The sequence below is a fragment of the Salmo salar genome, chromosome ssa15 (assembly GCF_905237065.1).
Source record: "Salmo salar chromosome ssa15, Ssal_v3.1, whole genome shotgun sequence".
Taxonomy (NCBI): domain Eukaryota; kingdom Metazoa; phylum Chordata; class Actinopteri; order Salmoniformes; family Salmonidae; genus Salmo; species Salmo salar.
The window spans coordinates 54081759-54108089 of NC_059456.1; the positions used below are offsets into that span (position 1 = coordinate 54081759).

Here is a 26331-nt window from a genome sequence, read left to right on the forward strand (position 1 = left end):
TTTTTTACAGGTAACAAGCTGCGGTTAGGAGCACTCCCTTTAAGAGTGTGCTCCTAATCTCAGCTCGTTGCCTGTATAAAAGACACCTGGGAGCCAGAAATCTTTCTGATTGAGAGGGGGTCAAATACTTATTTCCCTCATTAAAATGCAAATCAATTTATAACATTTTTGACATGCGTTTTTCTGGATTTTTTTGTTGTTATTCTGTCTCTCACTGTTCAAATAAACCTGCCATTAAAATTATAGACTGATCCTTTCTTTATCAGTGGGCAAACGTACAAAATCAGCAGGGGATCAAATACTTTTTTCCCCCACTGTATATATTTCTTTTTACAGTCACAGGGACTTTGTGGAAGAACGCATATGCTATAGTGTGTGTGTTTGGCGGTGTCCTAACCTCCATCTTTACCCACGTGTGTGTGTTTCAGGATGAACGAGGAGCAGATAGCCACAGTGTGTGTGTCGGTGTTGAGGGCTCTGTCGTACCTCCACACGCAGGGAGTCATCCACAGAGACATCAAGAGTGATTCTATCCTCCTCACCAGCGATGGACGGGTAAGACAACGTGGATTCTGAACTAACTTGTAACATTGTGGGACTCTACAGTGTTTTCCAGATGTTGGCTTGACTGGTGGGTTGTGCCCATACCTGTTGGGTCACAGCTAAAGCCGGTATTTTGGTTAGAAACATGGTTTTTCCATAGTAACCTTGACCAGTAGCGGTGCATGGGTAAAATCACTGGGCAAGCCAAGCCAGAGCTAAAAGCCATATTACAACCTACGTGTTGTTATAATTGTGTTTTTTGCTCTATAACCTGTTAGTTCATATGCCTTGTGATATATAAGCCTAAAGGCCAAGACAATAAGAAGACACAGTGGCAGAATAAATTCATCCACACCTTTGTTTCATCACAAAACCAGAGAGCAACCTCTGTCTGGTAAAATCCACAAAGCGTATTGCACGTAACAAACAGTTACATGACCTACAGCCTGGTCAAGCAACTTAATGTTTCCGACATTTTCGTACCACTAAACAACTATTGATTTAGAACCATGGAGAGTTACCACAAGTCGCAAAGAAAACAGGAGCTGCCTCCGTTATTCCAGCACCATTTCAAATTCAACATTTCAACATCATCTAATCACCTATGTTTAGTCTAATACAGTGACAACTAAAAGATACCAAAAACAATTTACTCCAATAACGTCAGTTAAATATGATGTGGGTGTTCATAGTTCTGATTTCTGTGTGCGTGTGTAGTGTGTGCTTGCATGCGGGTTCGTTCAAGTAGAAAAAACATGTTGACTCACCCTACTTGTAGAGAAACGCCAATGCCATCCTTCTCTTTCATGTTGAGAAACGGTCTATTACTCTGTCATACAGTACACACTTACATTTTCTGTTGTCCTAGGCAATCTGGCTTAAAAACTAGTTAGCTAGTTAATATTAGCCTTCTACATTTAGCTACAGTACATATTGAACTTCCATCCTCTCAGGCCAGGGGCACAATGTATGCATTTATGGTTGGATCAGAATTGTCATTATAATCATTGGCCAGTACGGAGAATTAAGTAAAATCACAAGTCCAAATCCCTATCTTCATCCATGGCTAATTTAGGAAAGGGACAATTTTAGCTAGTTAGCTAGCCACCGGAGGACAACAACACAACGAGATGCACAACGAATTTCTGTCAGTGAAGTATGCTCTCGATGCGATGTGATTTACACTTTTTTTGGTGCACCAGGACCATTCACATTTGAGCTCACTTAGTTTAGCTCATCAAGGGAGGCTAAATGCTTGCTGGCTTCCCTTGTATTCAATGCTATGGGCGGCAACAATGTCATACTCTTTTTGATCAGACAGCATCAGATAGCCTACACATGCCGAGACAGAGGGGGCGCTGTTTTGCTTGTACAGATGCCTTTTCTGGTGAGGTACATTCAGCCTCTTGCGAATTGAAGGAAAATTATGAAACACAGAGAGACGAAAGAGATTGTTTATTTTTTATTTTGGGGGGGGGGGTCTGTCTTCCCTTGGCATCCATGAATACACGCCACTGACCCTTACACCCAGTTTCTCACATGACGTCAAATGATGCAATGTTACTTACAATGTAATGTTACTAAACTCTGCCCTACACACACACAACAACCTACCTCTGTGCTATTGCCAGTGATGCAGTACGAACTCCTCAAGTGCCTCTGACTGCAGGACTTGAGAGAGAGGAGAGGAGATCATAATCAATTAGCACCCAGTCCTTATTAATTAAAGCCAGCCTAATGCCTCTTAACGAGCTGCTGGAATGTGATGGATGGCTAATTAAGGGATAATAGAAGCAGGATTAGAGTGGCTTATATGAAAACCTCTTCATCCCAAGAGGTCAATGTTCCATATAATGGTAAAAACACAGAGGGTTTCGATTGAAAGAAAAGGTTGAGTTCAATCTGTGAAAATTGTGAAATATTCATACTGTACCTAAATATATTTTCAGAAAAGGCAACACACATCCATAATGTATACTGCTCAAATCAATTAAGATTTTTTTTTAAACTAGAATTTTATATGGGATTTTTGTTTCCCCATGTACGAAAGTGCTCCGAAAATTCCCATCGATAACACATTGAGATGATCAACCAAATATGTTTTGTTCCCACAGATCAAGCTGTCAGACTTTGGCTTCTGCGCCCAAGTGTCCAAAGAGGTGCCCAAGAGGAAGTCTCTGGTGGGCACACCCTACTGGATGGCACCAGAGGTCATCTCACGGTTACCCTACGGCACGGAGGTAAGGACACACTTTGCCAAATAACACATTCAAATGTCTGAATAAGTGAGAGAAGCCGGTGTTTGGAGGATATATTGGCATGGGTGTTGTCAGGCCCGAGACTAAAAGTATTCAGTCCCCTTGACTTTTCCCACATTTTCTTACGTTACAGCCTTATTCGAAAATGGATTCAATCGTTTTTTTCCTCATCAGTCTACACACAATACAGCATAATGACAAAGCGAAAAATGGGTTTTTAGAAATGTTTGCAAATGTATAAAACATAAAAAAAATGAAATATTACATTTAAAATCAAATCTATCAAATCAAATTTTATTGGTCTCATACACATGGTTAGAAGATGTTATTGCGAGTGTAGCGAAATGCTTGTGCTTCTAGTTCCGACAGTTCAGTAATATCTAAGAAGTAATCTAACAATTCCACAATGACTACCTAATACACACAAATCTAAGTAAAAGGATGGAATAAGAATATATAGATATAAATATATGGATGAGCGATGACCAAGCGGCATAGCCAAGATGTAATAGATGGTATAAAACACAGTATATACATATGAGATGAGTAATGCAAGATATGTAAACATTATTAAAGTGGCATTATTAAAGTGACTAGTGATCCATTTATTAAAGTGGCCAATGATTTCAAGTCTGTATGTAGGCAGCAGCCTCTCTGTGTTAGTGATGGCTGTTTAACAGTCTGATGGCCTTGAGATGTTTTTGAGCTGTTTTTCAGTCTCTCTGTTCCAGTTTTGATGCACTGGTACTGACCTAGCCTTCTGGATGGTAGCGGGGTGAACAGGCAGTGGCTCGGGTGGTTGTTGTCCTTGATCTTTTTGGCCTTCCTGTGACATCGGGTGCTGTAGGTGTCCTGGAGGGCAAGTAGTTTGCCCCCGGTGAAGCGTTCTGCAGACCGCACCACCCTCTGGAGAGCCTTGCGGTTTTGGGCGAAGCAGTTTCCATTTACATAAGTATTCAGACCATTTACTCAGTACTTTGTTGAAGCACCTTCGCCAGCGATTACAGCCTTGAGTCTTCTTGGGTTTGACGCTACAAGCTTGGCACACCTGTATATGGGGAGTTTCTCCCATTCTTCTCTGCAGATCCTCTCAAGCTCAGGTCTCTCCAGAGATGTTCGATCGGGTTTCAGTCCGGGCTCTGGCTGGGCCACTCAAGGTCATTCAGAGACTTGTCCCGAAGCCACTCCTGCATTGTCTTGGATGTGTGCTTAGGGTCGTTGTCCTGTTGGAACGTGAACCTTCGCCCCAGTCTGAGGTTCTGCGCGCTCTGGAGCAGGTTTTCCCCCATCCTGACTAGTCTCCCAGTCCCTGCCACTGAAAAACATCCCCACAGGCATGATGCTGCCACCACCATACTTTCCTCCAGACGTGACGCTTGGCATTCAGGCCAAAGATTTCGATCTTCGTTTCATCAGACCAGAGAATCGTGTTTCTCATGGTCGGAGAGTCCTTTAGGTGCCTTTTGGCAAACTCTAAGCGGGCTGTCATGTGCATTTTACTGAGGAGTGGCTTCCATCTGGCCACTCTACGGTAAAGGCCTGATTGGTGGAGTGCTGCAGAGATGGTTGTCCTTCTGGAAGGTTCTCCCATCTCAATAGAGGAACTCTAGAGCTCTGTAAGAGTGACCATCAGGTTCTTGGTCACCTTTGTCACTTCGGGTTCTTGGCCAAGACCAGGGGCGAAAATCTGATATCAACTTTGGAGGGGACAATTACATGAAATTTTCTCAAGAGCAATTCCTGAGGGGGACACCAAAAGTAGTGCTGTAACACATAGCCTACATTGTAATATGGTAAATGTATATTGAGGAACCAAAGAAATAAGGTGTTTGCCGTACTCCTAACTACCGGTACCCAAAACTACACAACTAATCACAACAGCAATACCATTGCCTTTAGCAAATCTTAGTTCAGTCACCAGTTTAAGTTGAGAGTGGGGGTATCAATGGCATTTTCCAATTATGTTCCTATTTTACAAGTCAAAAAAATTGAGAACCTTTCATAACGTTGCCAAACAAAGACTCAACAAACTTACCTGAGACTCCCTGTCTCTGCCAGTCTGTCCCTGCATATCTGTCCCCAACTCTGCTGTCTGTGTGCCATCTGTTGCCTGCTCTGCCTAATGACATCATTGTGAAACATTTCCATTAGAATTTCATTTCTTTCTTATGAACATTTTATCAACTAGTCTTTGAGATATTAGGCTACTAGGGTTCTTACTATGCGTTTTGGTGTATTGAAAAATACTCTGATGTCCGTCTTTTATTTTTCTGCCATTTTTCTACCTGGCTGGCTGGCTATACACACACACACACACACAGTGTGTAGGTTATTTACAGTAGGAGATGGGCTTCTATCATCTTCTGTCATTCTATTTGGGCTTCGATCTAAAAGGTAGCTAGCAAATGTGAAACGGATTAAAATGACAAGAGTTGACAGCTGTATGAGTTCACCATTTACATAACATATGCTGCAACCTTTTGTAATTTTAATAGTTTGTTTCATATTGGCTGGCTTCCAACAATAGCTGAATTTGCAAAGCTAGCGAGCACCAATTCAGTTTCAGTGGTGTTTGCTATAATCTTTGCTACCTGGGTTAAATAAAGGTGAAATAAAATAAATAAATAAATAAAAGTTCCCTTGCGACAATTTAGCTTTTGCAACGAGACCATTAAATATATTTAAGACAATGGTAGAAGAGAGTGTAGTTCTGTTCAGTTTGGACTTCAGTTTATCGCTAACCTTATCACAGGGACTTTGAAGCACTAACTTACATCATCTGCATGCTGATCTTGGAATAAATTGAATAAATTGATTCCATCTTTGACGACGCCACATAAGTGGAATAGGTACTAGCTAGCTTAATAGTTAATATTTGCGCGCTAGCTCTGCATATTCAGCTAGTGTGTGTGCGCGATTGACTATATTAACCTCACGTCAGTTACGTTCATTGAGTGCCTTTCAGACAGTAGATACGACCCCTCTGTTACCTTGCCAACTAAGGAACTGGCAGTGGATCAAACCATTGTGAGGCAAAAGGTGGGGGGGTCGCAATCTTTTGAAACTTAAAAACGCGCTATTAAGTGTCTATAATCAGCACAATTGATTTCATTGCTTATTATTAATATTATTTAAATTACATAGTTATGTTTCAGTGATATATTGGGGGGGACAAATCATATTTTTCCCAGGATGGGGGGGTCGTGTGTCCCCCGTCCCCCCCGGGATTTCCGCCCCTGGCCAAGACAATTCCTTCAACCTCATGGCTTGGTTTTAGCTCTGACATGCACTGTCAACTGTGGGACATTATATAGACAGGTGTGTGCCTTTCTAAATCATGTCCAATCAATTTAACTTATCACAGATGGACTCCAATCAAGTTGCAGAAAGGATGATCAATGGAAACAGGATGCACCTGAGCTCAATTTCGAGTCTCATAGCAAAGGGTCATTTACTTATGTAAATGTGATATTTCGGTTTTAATTTTTTTCTCACATAAAAAAATGTTTTTTGCTTTGACATTATGGGGTATTGTGTGTCGATTGATCAGGAAAAATGTGTATTTAATACATTTTAGAATAAGGCTTTAATGTAACAAAATGAATACTTTCCTAATGCACTGTATCCTCCAAACACCTGCTTCGAGGGCATTATCAATTTTATGCAATGGGTTACCAACATATTCAAATAATGGTTGACATATTTTCATAAAAAATATTATTTTGATGAATTTATTCATGCTATTTCATCCTTCCACAAGATATTGTCCCGACACAAATCTGGGGTTGCTACCCAAGCCGGCTGGTCATTCGTTCTATGGGTTCGTTTGCCTAAAGCGCGACCCAGTCATTCAGTCTTTTTGTTCTGTACCCAGTCGTTTGTTCTAAATGTTCCATTGCCATACTGACTGGCAACATTCTTATCCCTTGCTTGTTAGCTAGCCAACTACGGCTAAATTACAGTCATGTCAAAGGTCAAAAATAATAACAACAGTAGCATTTGCATTTGTTTAAGTTGTTTTCCAAGTGACATTTATTTGGATACAGCCTGGCATAGAAAATGTGCTCTCTCGTCAGGATGTTGTTCAGAGGAGCTAGCCAACAGCACAGCTAAGACAATCACTTCAAACTGAATCTGTAAAGACTGCAAACTCGCTGCACTTTGTTTCGTTTTATCTTTTTTCAATTGACACTTCTTTGTATATATCCATAAAAATGATGGCAGCTGATTCATGATTTAGACTGGTGGAGAAACGCTGCCTGCCTGTCTGTCTCGTCCCGACTCCCGACATGTTCATTACTATTGGACAGCAGGAGATAGAATTTGAATATTGAAACAATGTTGCAAATGTCAGAGAGACAGACAGCAAGGTTTATACAAATCTCTGCTGTTGAAAACTAAATGTTAGTCGAGAAGAAATGTGAGATAATGTCTAGATGCTGTTTATAGTGGAGATCATGTTTAAAACTGGCCTTGCTTGGCTGATGAGACAGTGGATTGCGCAGACATATGGCACAGAGTAAATAGGCATTTTAACGTCATAGTATCTTGTGGAATAAACCAATCACCATTCAGGATTAGGCCCACCCGTTGCATAATGTTGTAGAAAGTGAGCTGTGAAAAAAAGACAATAACACCATTCACACTGCCTGCTAGGTGGATATCTGGTCGTTGGGCATCATGGTGATAGAGATGATAGATGGGGAACCCCCGTACTTTAACGAACCTCCTCTACAGGCCATGAGGAGGATACGAGACAACCTGCCTCCACGGATAAAGGAGTCACACAAGGTCAGCAGGGTTCATTTTTTTTCATTATCATTTGAATTGGCACATTTACCGAGATGTTTATTGATGTCAGTTATTCCCCAATATCAAATAAATAGTCATGCGTTCCTTTTTCTCTCCATCAGGTATCATCGGTTATGAGGGCCTTCCTCGACCTGATGTTGGTTCGAGAGCCGTCTCAGCGAGCCACAGCCCAGGAGCTGCTCCAGCACCCCTTCCTCAAGCTCTCGGGCCCCCCATCTTGCATCGTCCCCCTAATGAGGCACTACCGCCACCGCTGACCTGACCTCCCGCCACCAGGGCGGCGCCACACACTCTGCCAAACAAACACCCACATGACCTGAGAGACTACGCCACTAAAACAAACACTCACACCTGTAACCGAGAAGTAGTTTAGCTAGAGGAATTATTTACAAAGAAAAGATTAAAGAGAAACATGATATCTTCTATTTTGAAAAATACTATATAAAGTTCAACACTGGAGCATAGGGGACTGTACTGTAAGAGTCTCTTCTTCAGTACTCTGTGGCAGGCTTGTTGCTTATCTGGGCGCCAAATGCTAACAAATGCTAGCCTCTTGGTTCGTACTCTTTGGCTTCACTAGGCTGTTAGACCAGTAGAGATCTGTAGGGTGGGTCGTCCCAGTGCAGTTTCCTCTCTTACTAGGCTGTCTGTGAGTCCTGTAGAGTTATACTGTAGTAGCCATCGACTAGAGCGTAGACAGTGTGCAGTGATCAGCTGACACTGCCTGGCTGGCAGCCGCATTGAGGGACCTATGAGACACGCCCACCGCCCCAGACATGAGCAGTAGATCTCAGAGCAATCAGGAAGCAGCATTTGGTGTTGACGAGTATTTGGTGGTGTCTGAGTGGGAGCGGTGTGGATGTGTCTTAGTCTGGCTAGAAGACAGGCTGTTCTCCTATTGGTGGAATAAAACATCGCTCTCTTCACTTCTCTTTTCTCACACTAACAGTGAAAATGTATTTTAGAGAAATATGTAAGTTTTTCTGTACAGTTTTGATAATTTGCAGTATTTTATTGTGTCGTGACCATTGTGATATGGGCAGTACTACATAGAATTCAGAGTTTCTGCGAAGATCTTTCCTACTGTTTATAATAATAATCCATTTTTTCATTAAGAATTTAACCCCTAACTGTTACAAAAATGAACATGAATATATTTATTATCCCACATTTGTGGACAGAACCTCCATTGAGTGTGGAAAAAAGGGTAATGCCAGAATTTTGTATGCTGTTTTAAAGTATTTATTTATTTTTTGGAATTGAAGGTTTATTTTTTGGTAGTGTGGCCTTTCTTTTTGTTTTATGTTTATAAATATCAACAGCCAGACAAACAGTGATGTTGGTTATATCATACAAGCAATACCCCAAGCATATCCATCATCACCATCATGTATTAATCTTTATAAAAATGTAATTTTTACAAATCCCACGTAGCACTGTTTGAGTGGAAAGATAGGAGAAGATATCAGTTTATTTGAAAAAGAGACATTTTTCTTTACCCATCATGACACGCCTATAAATTCAGTGGACACTCATACAAGACTCCTATAGCAATATCTGAGCTTCTCAGTCTGACACACACAGTGGTAAACGGCCTGGTTTTCTACTCTCACACATCCTGGCTGTCATCTGTTCCTTATCTCTCTCTCTCTCTCACACACACACACACACACACACACACACACACACACACACACACACACACACACACACACACACACACACACACACACACACACACACACACACACACACACACACACACACACACACACACACACACACACACACACACACACACACACACACACACACACACACACACACACACACACACACACACACACACACACACACACACACACACACACACAACCATACATACACACAACCATACATACACAAACTGGGACTGTGCCGCGATCTGATTCTCAGTTCTAATTGGAAAGTGTAACCCCATTTTGTTTTTAACCCTTCATTCACTGTGAGATGTAAATATGAACATGTGTGTGTGCGTGTGCGTGCGTGTGAGTGAGTGAGAGCTGGTTTCGGGACTTGCATGAGTACTACTATCCGTGGTGTTGCTTGTACAGTGATATTGCATGTGTGTTATCAGTGAAGCTGGTTTCAATTAAAAAAGCCCATTAAAACATTGACAAGTGTAGCATGTGTTTTTCCACACTCTTATCTGTACAAACCCAGGGTCAATCCGAGGGCCTTTAAACCCACGATCAGATATTTACAGAGTAAATGAATACAAAATACACATTCTTCTATGTTGATGTATAGTTCAAAGAATCAAGAATAGTTCAATTAATTTCAAATAAGTGCACATGTTATCCCTATAATTCACAATTGTAAAGGTGGGTTTGAACTGAAATATGGATGTTGGTGTAGGAGTCTGCCTGCAGGCTTATTGCTTCCTGTTTAGGTCTTGTCCAATAAATGGGGTTTTCCCAGTGGCTAGTGGCGTTGCAGCTGCACTTGAGACCACCGCTGACCACTGTCCGGTGGTTCTGAATGTCAGATGGTGAGGTTCCCAGTTCACTGCTGTCCGTGGTGCTGATATCTCCCATTGCCGCTAGTTGCTTGTTGTTTAAGCTATATCCCACCTTGTCCACATAACATTACAGATGACCAATAACTATGTTTTTGCCCATCCCTGATACCAAATACCAAACCATGGGTTTTAATTGAATATCCCCCTAAACATAGGTAATAACGTAATAATGTTTAGTGGGGCACTTCAGCGGACACCGGTGTGACTCCAAAATAGCCTTGCCTCTTTAGCTGAAACGACTAGAGAACTAATAGATAGATACACGCATCACATGACTAGACAATATAGGAGGCCATTGCTTTTTCCCCCTCTTAGCTCTGTTCCTGTGTGGAAGGAAACTATAATAGGATATTGATTTGGTTTGACCCATAGAGATAGATAGAGGACTCATCTTTATGTCTGTGTCATTATAGCATCTGTGACAGCATGGGCAGCGCCATTGAGGCTACAACCCATAGGAATCCCCACCCTGTTGACTACTTTGACTACTTTAAAATGGTGGAAGCATGGTGGAAGCCCTCAATGGTGCTGCCCATGCTAAAACAGCCTTTTGGCCACTAAAGGCCTCTATCATTCTCTATGGTTTGACCCAGGATAATAAAAATCCTCTTTCACGATAAGAAACCTTAAAAGGAAGACAGGTAATGCAATTTTTGGAAGACAGGTAATGCAATTTTTTGGATTACCCAAACTCAGTGAAGTAATTTGATTACTTTCAGTTACTTTTTGATTACTTTCCCCTTAAGAGGCATTAGAAGTAGACAAAAAAATATGTTAAAGGCCATATGATTAATGATGTCTGTGGTGTTCAAACAAAGAGTTGTGGATGTCATGCATGCTCCATTTATTTTCAATTGGACTTGCTCATATCGCGTTTCCTCTGACGGCCCAGTGTCAAACGACGAGATCGATACTCCATCTCCGCCTCGACACCTCAGCCACGCCATGCCGGACAGGAGCATCGATCACCCAGGTTCAGTCGCAGCTCTCAGCCGCTCCCGTGGAGGACTCATGGTTACGACTTTGATGGGTATGATGAATGTTACCCCCCCATCTCTTTCAGTTTTTAAGTCCATTCAGTGCGACAATGTTGTGTTTTGTTCTCATGTTCCGAAACATTTGGCAACTGCAGTATCTGAAAAAACGGCTACTGAAATGTATTTTACAATGCCTATCCAACAATCTGAGCGAATGAAAGCTGTCTAAAGGTAGTAGACAGGTTTGATAGTGAGCATACACAAAAAAAAACAGGAAAAACAGGCTTACACAGGCTTAGGATGTCTCCTGTAAAATTTATTTCAGTGAACATTAAAGTAGCAACAGCATAGTTTTCTATGCGTAGTCTTTCTGAAAATAGTGTACATTTATTCTTTTTAAATCTTAAATATCTGTGCACATTTCTTTCACAATGATAAACGTTCTTCTTCTGACATTCTGATATGAGATAAATGTATTAAATATTTTTTTTTGGGGGGGGGGAGGGCACGTTTTTACAGACCATGTTTTCCTTTGTTTTATTTACGTTTCATTTATTTTTTTCTTGATATGATTCCATAAAGTCAGATCTGGAAAACGATCCGTCATACCAAAGTAAAGTATTACTGTAATGATTTATTTTTCATGATTTCTGAAGTTCATTGAGACACCTGCACAGTGTACACACACACCACAACACTGTCCACTTTCACCACGATGATTGCATTCTAAAACAAAAAGTAAAAACTGGAGTTAGTTAGGAAAGTAAAAACTTCAGCTGGACCTGCTACCTGCGAGGTTTCTTTTGCAGTGCGTTTACAGAAAAGACAGAGACAAGTGATGGGGGGGTGGGGGGGGGGGGGGGGGTGACGACAAAAGCGCAGGCTTCTCGATAAAACAGCGATTTCTGGACATATAAACAACAGAACACACAGGGGTATCTCAAGTTAGCCATATCGCAAGTTAGGCCTCCATAAAGTTATGGCCTACTCTCCAATATATGGGGAGTTCAGAGCAGGGGAAGTCACATTGGTTTGACTTTGGAGAGGCAGGAGCGTTGTGGTTATAATCGTAGTCTAGTACCTTTTTTTATATCCTTGAATGGAGAGTAGTCATGTCGTCTTGTTTTTAATGTCCTATATCCTTGAACATGGAGAGTCGTAGTGATTTGTAATGTCTGATTCCTTACATGTCTTGAACATCATGTTGTGCTTGTTTCAATGTCCCATTACCTTGTACATGGAGAGTCATTGTGATGATGTTGATCTAATGTTTGATTCCTTAGATGCTCTTGAACATGGGGAGCCTTGGAGTGTTGTTCTACTGTACTATCCTTGACCATGGAGAGTTGTCATATAGTGTTTGTTTTAATGTCCAGTTCCTTACATGTTCTTGTACATGGACCGGTCGCGGGGCAGCTGTGGCTGGGTGACAGCGGTCAGTTTGAGGTGGAAGTGGTAGACGGACAGCGTGATGACGATGATGAGGCCCAGGATGAAACCCAGGATCAGAGGAAGAGTCTCCTCCAGCTGTTCCCGCTGGTCCGTGATGCACTTATAGGCTGCAGGGTGAAACACACACACACACACAGAATACATGAATGTGGGAATAGAACTGTGTGTTGTGTGTGTGTGTTTGTTTGTGTGTGTGTGTGTGTGTGTGTGTGTGTGTGTGTGTGTGTGTGTGTGTGTGTGTGTGTGTGTGTGTGTGTGTGTGTGTGTGTGTGTGTGCATGTGAATTACATTCCAAAGCTTTGCATTGAATCAACTGTCACTGATGTTACCCACACACACACACACACACACACACACACACACACACACACACACACACACACACACACACACACACACACACACACACACACACACACACACACACACACACACAGTTCTATCTACACATGGGTTTGCAACTAAAGCTACATGATTGGCCTGCAAACCTAATCCTAACCTTAACCCTAACCCTAAACTCTAACCGTTACACTAACCTAACGTTAACCAATAAGGAAATTCAAAATGAATTCACTGGTCAGTCAGGTCCTTTAGTTTTTCCCATGTCCACAGTGAGAAGATTCTCCTCTATGTGAGCGAGTTAGACCCATGTCCACAGTGAGAAGATTCTCCTCTATGTGAGAGAGCCTTAACATGACCTCACTGATTAGTATTAGATCAAAGGTCAACACAATATGAGGTCAAAATGTCCCAGAAACAGTCTCACTGGTCTCTAAATTAGAAAGTGTCATATTTAAGGGCAAAAGTCAGGGCCTTTAACTAGTTAAGCTCATATAAGGTAAGCGATATGTAGTACTGTTTACATGTTCTATAGCCTTCTGATGTCCTGGATCATGGGATGTATTTTCTTCATTGTTTATGTTTTCAATGGTGGCCTACTCTGGTGGTTTGCAGATTTCCCAGAATGTGGCTTTAAAGGTTAATACAGTATGTACCAGATGAAAGGCCACTGTATACCAAGGGTTAATAAAAACTATAGTTGAAGGGCACTGTAGCAAAACGCAGTCTAGTTTACTGCAGTCCAGAGAGAGAAGAGTGATAGCCCTTAGAGGACACAGTGACTGACAGTATATATCTAACTATAGTCATAAAGTCTGCATTGAGGACAGGGCTATAACTACAGCCATAAAGTCCTAATGACCTCTCTCTCTTTCCCCTCTATCTCTCTCTCTCTTCTCTCTCTTCTTTCACTCCCTCTGCAGCCATGCTCTTCAAACTGCAGCAACCAGCCCCCCCAGAGAGAGAGAGAAGGAGGGTGAGGGAGAGGGTGAGGAAGGGGGGGGAAATGCAGTTTGTAGGGGTTGTGAGATAAGTTCTCCAATACTACTGCACGGTAACCTCTCATTATCATCATCATCATCCTCACTAGTGTCATATCTCTCCTCAAGGTGCCAACCTTTATTATACTGGGCTGCACATTTGACATGGGTGGGACATTTGCTGATTTTGCAACATTTGACATGAGAGGAGTACTACCATAGGCTGTTGTGCTATACCTTCACTGAACATGGCTGGTATGATGTCATGGATAGATCATGTACCTTCACTGAACATGGCTGGTATGATGTCATGGATAGATCATGTACCTTCACTGAACATGGCTGGTATGATGTCATGGATAGATCATGTACCTTCACTGAACATGGCTGGTATGATGTCATGGATAGATCATGTACCTTCACTGAATATGGCTGGTATGATGTCATGGATAGATCATGTACCTTCACTGAACATGAAGTCTGAGTTGATGTCGAAGGGCTGGATCTGAATGTCACTCATGGCGACAGTCACTCCCTTCTGGTGGTCACTGGAGATGAGGGTGAGTGTCTGCTTAGCCTCGCAGACATACGAGCGGCCAGCGGGGGTCACTAACGCTGACAGACCGTGGGAGCTGGCTGTGTGCTTCCCAGCTAGATGGAGAGATGGGATAGGAGGATGCAGTACGTGAGGAAACATACTATATGAGTAGGTAGGTCTAAAAAGAAGAGCACAGAAACTCCCACAAGACTGACAAAGTGAGACACACAGCTAGCCAGACAGACAGACGTGCGGACACAAACAAGCAATCCCGAACGCACACAAACGCACATCTACACATGCACACACAAGCATGCATGCATTTCATACAGAGAAACACAAAAACACAACATTTATATAAATAAGTAAAATAAAGGCTACAAAATATTGAAATAAATTTGGAATAATAGAGTATTCATATTAATATTTATGAAATAAGTTGGAACAAATATCGAAATTTAACAACTTCTAATTATAAAACGTATAAGGGCTATAGGAATCACTTTGTTTCTACACACACGTAAAACGGCCACTGCGGCAGATGCACACCAATAGCGTGTCCAGAAAAGACGGGCTTTTAATCCAGCAAAAAAGTCACCGTTTTCTTTCAATAATTCCGTGTTCAACTTCTGCCTGTCCCGTCATGAGTTTTAAAATGTGGATTAATACTGAATCCAAAAACTGTGCTGTTGGGGTAGGCTACGGGAATTTCAACATTAGCTCATCATATGTCTAATCGGAATTACTGAAATAAATCAAAAGTTACGAAAAAAACTATAAAACTGGAACATCATAATAATAATTATAATAATAAGAATAATGTTTTGTAGAATAAAAAAAATATAAAAAAATCTCCGAAATATCCAAAGGCCTAAGACGCATGTGAATTGCCTTCCTTTATTGCACACGCTTAGCGCAAATATTAAATAATTATTCAACGAAACCATTTCGCAAAACATACACAGAAAATGCTGAGTGGGATATAAATGCTACTCACGGTTGTATGGGTTGATGAAATGCGTTTTCTCCGAGGTGTCATAAACAAACTGCAATTTGCTAATCTTCCACACCTCATCTCCCTTGTCACGGGTTTCCTGCCACACACACACACACACACACACACACACACACACACACGGTCATCACCAGTAGAAGAACATTACGGATGTAATGTGTAGGCGTTGTTATCTAAACATATTTTTACAAGAATCCCACGCGGGATAAACGCTCTAAATGATTTTGGGTAATTGTAATTAGACACGGTTGCCTACTGACTGTAGGCAGACTGTAGGCAGTAGGGGACAAACCTTGACGAAGTTGATGCGGAGTGTGTAGGCCTTATCCTTCCACGAGATGTGTATATCGGCGTCCTGGCTCCCGCATTTCCCTTCAATGTCTGCCCCGCGAGGCAGAGCCAGATACGCATTCTCCGTGATGAGCTGCAGAAAACAGAAGTGTGTGATTGATTGTGATGATCACACGCGTTTCTCAATAGACTAGTCTTCTTTGATGATAATATGGACTTGTTTCACACTGGCACGCAGTTGCTACAGTCGACCAATACGGCTTTCCAAAATCCATAATTTTACGCACAGCCCACCGCGCGTAATACCGTGGCATGAGTGCCCCATGTGTGTCTAAATGAGAGTAAATTCTCACATACAGAAATGTGTCAGTGTCAGTCTAAATTGACCACCGAAGTTTTGACGGGCTGTGTCCACCCACACATTCCCATCAGTATACTAGGCTATTATAGTGAGGATACGGTCCAAAGGGTAAGTGCCATGAAAAGTAGTGTTAAACTAACTGTATTATCTACGCAGTTGTATATGAAATCTTGACTTGAACACCTTACATGCGAAGTAAAAAATGCCATGAAATATCGGAGTTGTTACTTACGTCTATCCCGTTGATCGCGAGGACGTCGAAGGGGACCGTGAAGCGGACAGCGAACTCGACCATGAGGCAGGTGGTCCCGTTCTCCCGGACCACGAAGATGTCTTTGTCTGGGTTGGTGGACAGACCGGAGAGATTCTCTCCCTCCTGCTCAGCCGTCACGGTCAACCGGGCCAGGATCCCTGAGAACGGGGTGGTACTGTGTAAGGGTCATGTCAGCAGTGTAGAGTAACAGTGGTAATAGAGTGGCAAATACGTGACAGTTTACGTTTTTTTTTGGTTGCGTCATCGATATTGCAATGAATATGCCTAAAACACGTGAGGTCTGCAGAAAGAATAGAATAAAATAGAATCTGTAGGCAATAGTATAATGAAAGATGGTTCACAGGAATGTGTTTTACTGTCTCTTACAGACTGGCAGCCCGAAGACTCAAAGATTAGACTCAAAGGGGCTTCTTGTCTCCCAGAAGAAAACTGTTAGGGGCAATGAACGAGGACCTATAGCTTCGCTGGAGTACAGTTGCCCACTTAGATGTAACAATACCCAGTTACATGACACGGGTGTAGTATACAGCTTAAATCTCACTGCATGCCTAAGCTAGAAAAATGGGCAGGACATAGAGATGTCCATACCGGTGAGCCTAATACACTATGTTATAATAATGACTTGCGTTTTAGTATTTTTCTCACAATGAGCTTTTCACTGCACTGACGTTGAATACAGGTAGGGGCTGTGCTACTACGCACACACTGAACAGGAATGTGTCTCTCTCTCTCCCACACACACACACACACGCACACACACACACGCACACGCGCACACACACACAGACAGCCAGACACGCAGGCTGCTTTGTGCAGTCACGACCGAAATATCGTATGCAACGCACGCACGCACGCACGCACGCACACACACACACACACACACACACACACACACACACACACACACACACACACACACACACACACACACACACACACACAGAGAGACAGTCGTCGCTTACCGAACAAACGTAGCAGAAGTCCTGCGCTGTCCAAGGTGCTGAATCTGAGCCGCTCCATTGTACTGGTTCTGAAACGTGCTGAAACGGCTAACTGGCGGGTAGCCTGTGTAGTGAACCCGCAAAGAAAGAGAGAGAGGGAGAGATTGAAAGAAAAGAGAAAGAGCGAGAGAGAGAGAGAGAGAGAGAGAGAGAGAGGAAGAAAGAGAGCAATGAGGGATTCCGCTGCTCAGCGTCCGGTAGTCACGCTCATATCACCGCGAATGCAGCAAATCTCCAGGTGGACGTGAGAGAGATAGCATCCGGTTTGCTGCGCATTAAAATGCCACAGTTGTTCAGTTGCCGCTTTCGGAACACCTTGTACTGCTCTGGACTCTCTCCTCTCTCTGAATTCAGTCGACGAGAGAGCTTTAGGTGAGCGTCACCTGCGGCAATGCAGAGTTTCCCCTGTACATACCAACAGACAGACAGTGAGCCGGTAACAACGCTCTGGGTGACTCACGTGATTCACCGGGGGAGGAAGTTCCGTTTCTCTCCCGAAGTTTGTTTCTTCCAAAGAGCTTCGCTACAGCAACCGCAGCTAGTCCCGCAATACTTCTGTTTCCATCACTGTGATTGCAGATGAGGTGTGTGTGTGTGTGTGTGTGTGTGTGTGTGTGTGTGTGTGTGTGTGTGTGTGTGTGTGTGTGTGTGTGTGTGTGTGTGTGTGTGTGTGTGTGTGTGTGTGTGTGTGTGTGTGTGTGTGTGTGTGTGTGTATCGTTGCTACCCCCTCCTCTCTGCTTCTGAGCTAGATTGCAGCTGCTGTGGTGTATGTGCGTGCGTGGATTGCAGTCTGGCAACGCGCTCTCTCACACACACAGCTCAGCGTGTGTGAACTCAGGCTCCTCTCACACCTTTGTCCAAGACATTGTTCATAATATACAGCGTACATACATACCCTTGACTACCGTGTGTGTAGGATTAAAACAATTCTAAAACGTCACTAAACATACGAGTCGAAACGAATGAATAGGTGTGACGTATCAGATGATGTTAGACTCCATCGCTTGGAATCCGGCAACAGTGGACATTGTCCGGTAAATGCGACTGACTCAGAAAAGAATAGCTGACAGAGCTAAAACTGTGTCAACCGTTCAGCTGTGACAGTTGACACTCCTGTGCTCAAGTCACCCCCCTTTCCCACTTCACAAACACAGGCAACAATAAAATCTGCATCATTACAGTGAACAGAAATATTCCTATAAGCGCTGTGAATGTGATAGCATTCTCAGTATACTTGACCCAGTACTCAGAATGACCCAGTTTTCTAAAGTCAAGGTTTTGTGAGGGTTTTATAACTTACCAAGGAGCTCGACATTGAGGAAACACACACATGCTCTCTCCTCCAGAGAATAAAAAAACCCTTACCCTTTTTAAATACAAAACGAATATTTATTTATTCATTCATCTTAAAATTTCACAATTTAAGAATATAATAATTATTATATAATTAGAAACGCAGTCCGTGAAAACGATTGAAAGAAATGCCATGTCTATTGATATTTCCCAACCGTTATGAATAGCTATGCAGGTGATGGCGTTTGCTATTCATAGTAAATGTACATCATCTTTATGGTAGCGCAGGAATCCTCTTTGTGCTTGAGGCTTCCCCGTGGATATGCCTTTACGTTTGTCCCACCCCCTTCCCAACACTATAGAAGGGGACCGTGTGTATAGGTTTTTGTTCCAGCCCAAAACAGTACGAACACACCTGATTCAACTAATCTCATAGTCCTCAATCTAAAATCACGAGTAGGTTAGCTTAATCCGGTGTGTTAGTAGGCCTAGTTCTGGAATAAAAGTAGTGGGAATAAAAGCTTGCAAATACTTCGGCTCTCCAATGGGACATTTGGCTATTACGCATGACGCACAAGACATACGGTTTAATAAGAACGGGCCGTTTTAAAATTGAAGTCAAGCTCGCACTTCACGGCGCTTATACTGTCTATATATGAGGGTGTTTCGTACTCAGCGGAAACGTCTCTGAACGCGCCATTCCTCGCGGTGAACCTGAGGCGGGATCTCCTCCACACGCGACCTCCTGCGCCTCCTTCCCGCTCTGTTTAAACGCGGGGAAAGTAAATCTCCCTAACAGTTTGTTGCCCAATACTGTTAAAGTCGTTGAGGAGCTGGCAACAGACAGTGTAACATGTGCAATGTTGGTGTTGGCAGTTGGTGGAACGTTTCTCCACATAGTTTTGAACGGTCAGGTAGCACAAGACTGATGATACTTGTGGGCAAACTGCACATTTTCTGGTAATAGCTATCGTCAAATCGCCTCATATTAAAGTCAGGTGCGGTTTTCAGTTTGTGATTCGTCTTTGCCTTTGTTGCCTGCGAGGGCAGTTAGTAGGATACCAAGACGAGAGGCAGACGGCGCAGCTATTGACGCACAGCTTTTGGTGGTCTTCAGGGTGTTGTCAGAGCTGGTCAACTTGCCCCCAGGTTTGGTGACCTTACAGACGTTTTTCGGGCAGGTCAGGTTTTTAGATCGAAGAGGGGGGTTGGGGGTGAGGACAACCGAGAAAAACAGCCCCTGTGGGTATGTAGGGCTGTCAGTCTCTATCTCAAACTCCTCAATGGAATCCATTGACAGTAATTGACTCTTTAAGACCAGATAATTTATTCTGCGACCCGAAGAGTTGGAGAGTTGGAGACACGCCTGAAGAACGTCTGGGATCCAATAACTTTCTCGCCAACTTCTCCTCATTTACGTTACAGTCCGAGCTGACGTGGGAAGGACCATCTTAATGACCCCCAACGTCGTTCTCATTCGTTTTTTTGTTTGTTACTGGTGAGCGCATAAAAACAGTCTGTGTGGCCGAGAAATTTTGCCACCTCCATCGCCGAGTTACCAACTTTATTCAGTCGGAAGCCCCAGTCTCTTGAAGGCTCTCACCAAAAACGCAACGACCGTTGAGTGTTACGTGTCACTGCCGCGCACATCAACGCAGTTCCCCCACGCGTCAACCATCTCTGGATCTGCATTGTTTCTAACCAAAATCTTTACCGCCTCCAGGTTACCTTTTTCACAGAATTAATTGAGCTCAGTGCAGCCACTCTTGTCCTGACAATTGACGCGGGCACCTCTATGGAGAACCATTTCTATAAAATTGGACCTGGTCCGATAATCGGGGAGCAGAACAGAGGAGATGAGGGGGGTCTGCGGCCCCCAGTTTTGGAGTCGATCATTTTCCTATCCAGCGCGTCATGAGAGCCCTCGCCAAGTGGACCTTATCCTTCGACATGGACTTGAGGATTCTGGTGCTTGTTCGTCCGTTGGACTACTCAGGAAGTTTCAACATTATGATTAAACTGATAGAATAACGTTGTAATGTAGGGACATGTTGGAGAAAAGGCATTCCCTGTCAGGAGGAGCAGGTTTGGTGTAACCTCTCTCTCCCAACCTGATGCGCACCACAAAAACATACCGCCCCTCAAAGCTGTTTTATAGCGAAGAAAAGCCATGGAGTTTCCAGGACAAGGCTAACATCATTACCATACCTTTTCACGTTTTCGAATGGTAACACTAATAGTTTAATTATGAATAAAGCGTTTCAGATGCTGCACCTCCTGTTTGTATGTAGAGGTTTGGGGGGGGGCTGTAAATTAATTTAGCGCTTGTTGAATCTGATTATTGAAACTGGAACGCAAACAGCATTCCACCGTTAGCTCCTGCCAGGGTTCATTGTTAAGGGATAGACGCGTGGGCGTCCCCACCCCTCTCAGCCTTCAATGACACATAATTCATCTTCAGTTGTCGTCCTTTCATAAGGAAAGAACCAAGATGTTTTTTTTTTTTTACAATTACATAACATTTACATTCACAGGGATATTCTTGGGAGAGTTTCACACTGTTAAAAATGAACAGGTCTTACGCGTTTGAACACTCCAAACCACCGGTTGACTGAAATGTACATAATTAACGAATTGAGTGAATTACTTGTGCCAAACATAGTTAAGTCAGTCTGAATTCAAGGCCTGTACAGAGTTTGGTGGTGAAAAAGGTGCAATTAAGTAAGTTCTCTGTCACTTGTGGCAGTCAGAGGAACAACAAACACAATTAACTCAAATCACACAAAAATAAGGAAAACATTTGATAAATTCTACCCGTTTTGGACGTTTGAAAAGGTTCTGCGAATCATTTAAAAATATATATATTTCCCAGCACTGGGAGCTAACTGATGATGCTCATAGCAACAGAATGCTGCTCAGACCACTGCACTGCCGCAGTTCACAATGCTCTAGCAAGACTCAAGAATACTGTGAATACTGATTACACCTGATGGAAATAGCAAGTCTGTTTTAATGATTTGGTTTTAAGCCTTCCCCAAACCATAACCCTAACGTTAACCACTCAGAATGAATACCTAAACTTAAACCCTTTTGAGTTGTTTCTGTTTTACCCTGCAACGGAGAGGAATTAACCCTGAAACCATGTGGAATTAACCCTGAAACCATGTGGAATTAACCCTGAAACCATGTGGAATTAATGAATCCAAAATATAAGGCATTACATAATACATTGAATTTGAGCAAAAGACCATCCCTCCAGCTCCTAAAAAAATATATGTAATGGTGGGCTCCTTTTAGGTATCCCTATAGGCCAATAAATAAAGAGGCAAGAGGACAGGTTTTATTTTACACCTGGATAGTTTATTGGTACACATACTATAAAACAGTATTAAAGGAGAAGGGTAACAACAGTATTTTCATTGCTATAAGTTCGACAGTAGGCCTACGATATAAATACAAAAACACTCACAGGATGGTCTGTATGTCGACAAGCTACAGTCAAAATAGAAAACAAAAAAAAGAGGAGACAAATCGTAAAGGAAATCAAAGGCGACATTGTTCAGCAAAAATAATCTGCTTTCTCAACAAACTAGAGAGCAAAAGGTTACATGTAGTACTAGTCGCACATAACAGAAACATCCAACTAGTGCAAAAAACATCATATCCTCTTAAACTACACACTATATATAATATATATATTTATATACCTTTATATAAATAACCCCTTATTTTGGCATTTATCATTCGTAAAATAATTTAAACGTCCTAGCAGACATTGAGTGGCACATATGAAAGCAATGAAATAAAATGTAAAAGCACTTTGTTTTTACTCGTAATTCTGCACTAGATATGTGGTGAGAGGGTGCGTTCATGTAGTGCGGTGCTAGAGAGAGAGATAATGAAATGGACTGAAACAGAAAAAGAAGAAAGGAAAAGAAAGAGGACAGTGGTTGATAATTGTCTTTCCCAGAAACCAACAGAAGTGCACTATTCCCCAGCCCTTGATTGACAGGGTCAACGGTGAACACGTTTTGGTCAAAAGTAATTGACTACATACATTCCCATATATACAATACTCTCTCAACACCAATTGAGTGAACTACAGCAGAATTATACAGCAGAACGTTTAAAAGTACAAAAATCTGTAGGGGTTGTTGTCACTTATTGTGTATTTTGTGTAATATCTGTTTTGGTCAATCTTTGTGAATGTAATGCCATGCAGTATGAACTGCCTGACCGCACATTTGTCTATCTGTGTACACAGTAAATGCCCACAAACTACAGTACCCATGATTACTTCATAATACTCCCACAATGCATCTCTCACTAAAATGGCCACCTGTCCAATACTGTCACTGCCAGAGGTTAGGCTACCCTTTACCCAAATCTAACCTTCACCATCTGTGGGAGGAAATTATATCTGACCCTAGATCAGATGTTAAGGGCAACTTCATCCAACTCCATTGTGTCATCATGGCTGAGACACAGCGAGCGACGAACCTCTTAAGTCCATCCTTACTGTCTCTACAAAAACAGAAACAACAACAAACTAGCACTTCCTGTCCTGACATGGTTTGTTTTGATATTCACTCCAATAGCCAATGAAGTGGTTTTCTACGGAGCTTTGCTTCATCACCGATAACACAGCACGGAATATCTGGATCGAAATTAAATCAACTAGAAACGCCCGCACAACATACTGTACTGAGACGCTAAGGGATGTGTTGCCAGCTAGCTCAGAGACCAGTAAAGGGATATTAATAAGCATGTAAAAAAACATGTAATAAGCGTGTAATAAGGTTGTAATAAGCCTGTTATTACCATACCTAATCTCCTTGGCTATGGCACAGGCAAGAACAGTACAGGGATTATATTACAGCTGAGGTACAGTCAGAAGTGCATCTCAGAGAGCACATCATTTTAAACAATGTTTTCATTACTGAGGAACAAGCAGAGCTAGATGGGTGTTTCACTTACATTAGGCTGATGGACTTATAGGGAGTCAAGGGTCTATGAAAACACATTGTAGTGTATATATATCGTTGAAAATGGATCCACATTGGGAGTTTATGAAGATACTTTATAGGGTTCTTATTACGTTTGCCATTGACAAGTACAATACATGAACTGGTTATTTCTGAAGTAGCTAGAGAGGCCAGTGAAAGAACACTGGTCTATACAGTTATAACCCCTGCATACACTTTTGGCGATGTGAAAGAATCAAAAGATTCTCTGGTTGTAGGCTTTAGATTTCTTGGGGGGGTTAAAATCATATAATACACATTCTGATGAAATAAAAAAGTGTGCGTGAAGGACAAGCCGCAGTGTTCAGGACTACCTGACGTTGGGTTTTCTCCAAACAGCGTTCATCCAATGTTTCTCTTAATCTTTATTTATTTTTTTTTTTTTTACATTCTTATCAAAACACAGAGAAACCTAGTGCACTGCTACATTCTCCAATTCAGTTATGATGGCCTACCACATATAAAGTGCTCAGGACATTACTTCAACTCTTGTGTAGCATACAGTATAATTCACATATTTTGTGCCGACATAAAATTCATAACTAATATATACGTATTTTCCCCCGTCCATATTCTGGTGCTGTTATTGATACCCGGTACCATTAAAAATACAAAATAAAAGTCTTAAAAGAGTTTGAACAGAAAACATCATCTGTTACCTTCGGTTTGAGCCGTCACGACAACAGAAAGAGCAGACGTGATAATAAGTGTGTGTACGTGTGTTGTCTGTGTCGTTATGTATGTGTACAGTGACTATTGATAATATCTGCAGACATTGCTTCCATTAAAAACAGATTTTAAAAAAAGAAGATGGATGGAGGTGTATAAAAAGCAGATCTGGGAATGGGAGAGGGGTGGAAAAATGGAAAGGTGAAGGTGGGTTGTGTCTCTAAATGTCTCGGATGTCCCGTCCACCTTCCAACAGCAGTCGCTCATCTTACTGTCAATCACTGGTCTGCACCAATGGCTCCGCAGCACAGGGGAGTTGGGGATGTCTCAGAGTGGGGTTCTCAGTGGAGGAGTGGTTGGAGTGAAGGAGGGCAGGGTTTGGGAATAACACGTGGGATAACTAACTGAGAGAGTGGTCAGAGATGGGAGGACAGACCCTGTGTGGGAGTGGTTCATTGCAGAAGGAGATATACAGGGATAGAGAATGATGAACTATCACAATATTGCAGGTTGAGGATGAAAGGCGGAATCTAGGATGTGTGTGTGTGTGTGTGTGTGTAGTGGGGTGTGTGAGTGTGTCTGGGCCTCTGTGTCAGTTGTTTGAGAGGGTAGTGTCTGTGTGTGTGTGTGTCTCAGGTGTTAGTGGGGGTGTTCAGACCACTGTGGCTGGTCTGGGCAGTGTGTGTGTGTGTGTGTGTGTGTGTCTCAGGTGGTGGGAGTGGTTAAACCACTGTGGCTGGTCTGCGGTCCATCTCCTCCTCCAGCTTCACCATCTGCTGGATGTCCTTGGCCTGGAGGGAACCAACACACACACACACACACTGTTACACACACACCTCCCAATGCAAGAATCCACGCACAGACTCCTACCAAAGACAGGTACAGGATTCGACACTGTACTGCAGCAGTACAGTCATTTCTTGATGGAAACCACACTAACAGTACAACTACATGAACTAGGTCCGGTCCCAAATGAACCCTTCCTGTACCGTCCCCCAGTGTTGCAGCATAATGTGACATGGTATCCAGGTGTCAGGAAGACTCGCAGTGAAGCAGCACTAGAACGTCTCCTGGGTCGTTGTGCTTTAGTAATGCTCCCATGACTCATCATAATGATCAATGACTCGTGTAGACAGGACTGACTGCTGACACCCTGAGTGCTGTATATTAAAAAGGTTGCAATGTAGTTTATTAAAACAAAGACGAGCTCTCTCTCTCTCTTTCTCATAGAATGACATATCATCTGCAGGTATAAAGGACCTGCAGTGAATCCACTTTGACTAAACAGAGCAGATACCATCAGATTCAACAGAAATAGGAAAACTGGAGTTGGAAAAGTTGGCCAATCAAAGGGGGAGGGACTGGGACTATCCAATGACACACACAGGTAGATCTGTGCTCACTTCAAGAAAGGTCGTAAGGAAGGAAGCATCATTAGTATTGGAGCAGGGTGTTACAGTGGTTGCTCAATTAAAAGTTTTACTGCGGGACTTAAAGGTAATTTGTGGTTTAGTACGGTACCCTGCGTCACTACTTCATTGCTACAGACCAGCGCAAGGGGGAGTTAGAGCACTGATTATGCTTTTGGGTCCCAAGGCGCTGCTACTGTGTCTCTAAAAATACACTTGTTGTTTTGTTACTACTCGTCAGTATTACTTCCTAAAACTGTTGTTACACTAAGGTTTTTATTCTAACATAAATTTAGACTACAATTAGGGTGTGGAAATGTTAGGATTATTTTGCTCTTACTGTAGTACTGTAGCCTACTCCCGACCGGTCACGTTGTACAGCGCCCGAGGGGTGCAGCGGTCTAAGACACTGAATCGCAGTGCAAACTGCGTTGCTACAGATGCTGGTTCAAAACCCATGCCGGCCGCCACCGGGAGTCTCATGAGGCGGCTTTAATTTAGAATCATCCAATCCTCTCAATGTAATTATTGGCG

The 26331-nt window shown here is 42.5% G+C and overlaps 3 protein-coding genes across 11 annotated transcripts in view; 1 reads left to right on the forward strand and 2 right to left on the reverse strand.

Moving 5' to 3' along the window:
• Positions 1-9313, forward strand: part of LOC106571559 (serine/threonine-protein kinase PAK 5) — a 129040-nt gene extending 119727 nt beyond the window's left edge. For all 4 annotated transcript variants that reach the window (XM_014144737.2, XM_014144735.2, XM_045695871.1 and 1 more), the window contains 4 exons: positions 429-555; positions 2658-2783; positions 7458-7592; positions 7715-9313. In XM_014144737.2, coding sequence (XP_014000212.1) covers positions 429-555; positions 2658-2783; positions 7458-7592; positions 7715-7870 — 544 coding nt within the window. In that variant the 3' untranslated portion in view covers positions 7871-9313. The remainder of the gene's footprint in view (positions 1-428; positions 556-2657; positions 2784-7457; positions 7593-7714) is intronic.
• Positions 9314-11445: 2132 nt separating this feature from the next.
• On the reverse strand, positions 11446-18096 carry LOC106571558 (lysosome-associated membrane glycoprotein 5). Of its 2 annotated transcripts, XM_045695873.1 has the most exons (7): positions 17862-18096; positions 17363-17465; positions 16359-16537; positions 15767-15898; positions 15457-15553; positions 14384-14572; positions 11446-12709 (listed from the first exon to the last, which is right to left on the reverse strand). In XM_045695873.1, the coding sequence occupies exons 2-7, from the start codon at positions 17418-17420 to the stop codon at positions 12531-12533; spliced, it is 834 nt and encodes a 277-aa protein (XP_045551829.1). In that variant the 5' UTR covers positions 17421-17465; positions 17862-18096; the 3' UTR covers positions 11446-12530. The 2 variants fall into 2 exon arrangements, with proteins under 2 accessions (XP_045551829.1, XP_045551828.1); XM_045695872.1 differs by lacking the exon at positions 17862-18096 and having other exon boundaries at positions 17363-17827.
• A 3937-nt stretch (positions 18097-22033) lies between these two features.
• The window catches only part of LOC106571557 (1-phosphatidylinositol 4,5-bisphosphate phosphodiesterase beta-4), a 131946-nt gene continuing 127648 nt past the window's right edge, over positions 22034-26331 (reverse strand). For all 5 annotated transcript variants that reach the window (XM_014144727.2, XM_014144720.2, XM_014144726.2 and 2 more), the window contains one exon: positions 22034-25179. In XM_014144727.2, the coding sequence (XP_014000202.1) occupies positions 25111-25179 (69 nt within the window). In that variant the 3' untranslated portion in view covers positions 22034-25110. The remainder of the gene's footprint in view (positions 25180-26331) is intronic.

Coding starts and splice junctions, on each gene's coding strand:
- LOC106571558 (XM_045695873.1), bottom strand. CDS start 17,420: ATGGAGCGGCTCAGATTCAGCACCTTGGACAGCGCAGGACTTCTGCTA. Junction 15,899..16,358: donor TCGCGATCAACGGGATAGAC/GTAAGTAACAAC, acceptor TGTTTTCTGCAG/CTCATCACGGAGAATGCGTA. Junction 15,554..15,766: donor TCCGCATCAACTTCGTCAAG/GTTTGTCCCCTA, acceptor TGTGTGTGGCAG/GAAACCCGTGACAAGGGAGA.